The sequence below is a fragment of the Dermacentor variabilis genome, chromosome 1 (assembly GCF_050947875.1).
Source record: "Dermacentor variabilis isolate Ectoservices chromosome 1, ASM5094787v1, whole genome shotgun sequence".
NCBI classification, from domain to species: Eukaryota; Metazoa; Arthropoda; class Arachnida; order Ixodida; family Ixodidae; genus Dermacentor; species Dermacentor variabilis.
Window position 1 is genome coordinate 111,259,588 of NC_134568.1, and position 947 is coordinate 111,260,534.

General features: G+C 58.7%; 1 protein-coding gene across 1 annotated transcript; it reads left to right on the plus strand.

Moving 5' to 3' along the window:
* Positions 1–245: 245 nt before the first annotated feature.
* On the plus strand, positions 246–725 carry LOC142580078 (transcription factor Sox-1a-like). Its single transcript, XM_075690890.1, has one exon. The coding sequence runs from the start codon at positions 246–248 to the stop codon at positions 723–725; it is 480 nt and encodes a 159-aa protein (XP_075547005.1).
* Positions 726–947: the final 222 nt, after the last annotated feature.

Consider the following 947-nt stretch of genomic DNA (forward strand, 5'->3'; position numbering starts at 1 on the left):
AAGACAAGACGGATTTCACCACCCGAAGTTCATGGCACATCCCACAGAGGAGGTTGTGCCATTTCACTAAGGAACAAGAACAAGGATTCCTGGACACCTTAAGCTCTGCAAACGACGCTCCCAGCGAAAGTCAGCCATCGCCATCGGCCACTGACTCCAGTGCAACAGAGGATCGTTAGCACGTGCCTGCGAAGCATTCAGCGTCTGCTGTTACAGACAGCGCATAAGCAGCAGAAGTGGCGACGATGGTGTATGATGGGGCCTCCGATCCCGGTGGAGCGGGGCCATCGTTAAGTAGCAACGCTAAGCACAGCTACCAGCTGCGGTCGCGCATTCGGCGACCTCCAAACGGCTTCATGTTGTTCGCACAGGAGAAGAGGCGAAGGGTGGCCACTGAGAGTCGGACTGAAAACAATCAGCGCCTGAGCAGCCGCATGGGCAGTATGTGGTGCACTCTCAACTCCACCGACAAGGAGCCTTACCAGCGCAAGGTGTCCAAAGCTGCCGCCGTCTACCAAAGGAAGCACCCAGAATACGTGTACAATTGGCATGAGCCCATCCGGCGCAAGGAGCACAAGTACAGGGCCCAGGAGATTGCCAGCATGCTCGAGAATTACGGTTACGGGGAACAGAAGGAGCGGTCGAACACGGTCGAACTCCAGAGTTCGAGGCACCCTGGAGTTCCAGCAGCAACAGCATACGCCGCCGTCCGCTGCCAGCAGTAACCACCGTGTAACCACTGCTCCCCGGGTCAGAGCTTCCGGTTCCGGTAAGGGGACGCCTGTACCTAGGCCGACGGGCCCTATCCCGGCAGCGGTATCGGCTCACTCGGCTGCGCGGCCCTACAACGTGCACCGGTTCTTCCGTCCTCTGTCCCCATCGTTGCGTGGGGCAAACAGAGGAAGCGCTGTGAATGCTGGTCCCTATAGGCCGATGACCCCTGTCCC

Excerpts from the sequence above, each read along its gene's own strand:
- LOC142580078 (XM_075690890.1), top strand. The coding sequence starts at position 246 with ATGGTGTATGATGGGGCCTCCGATCCCGGTGGAGCGGGGCCATCGTTA.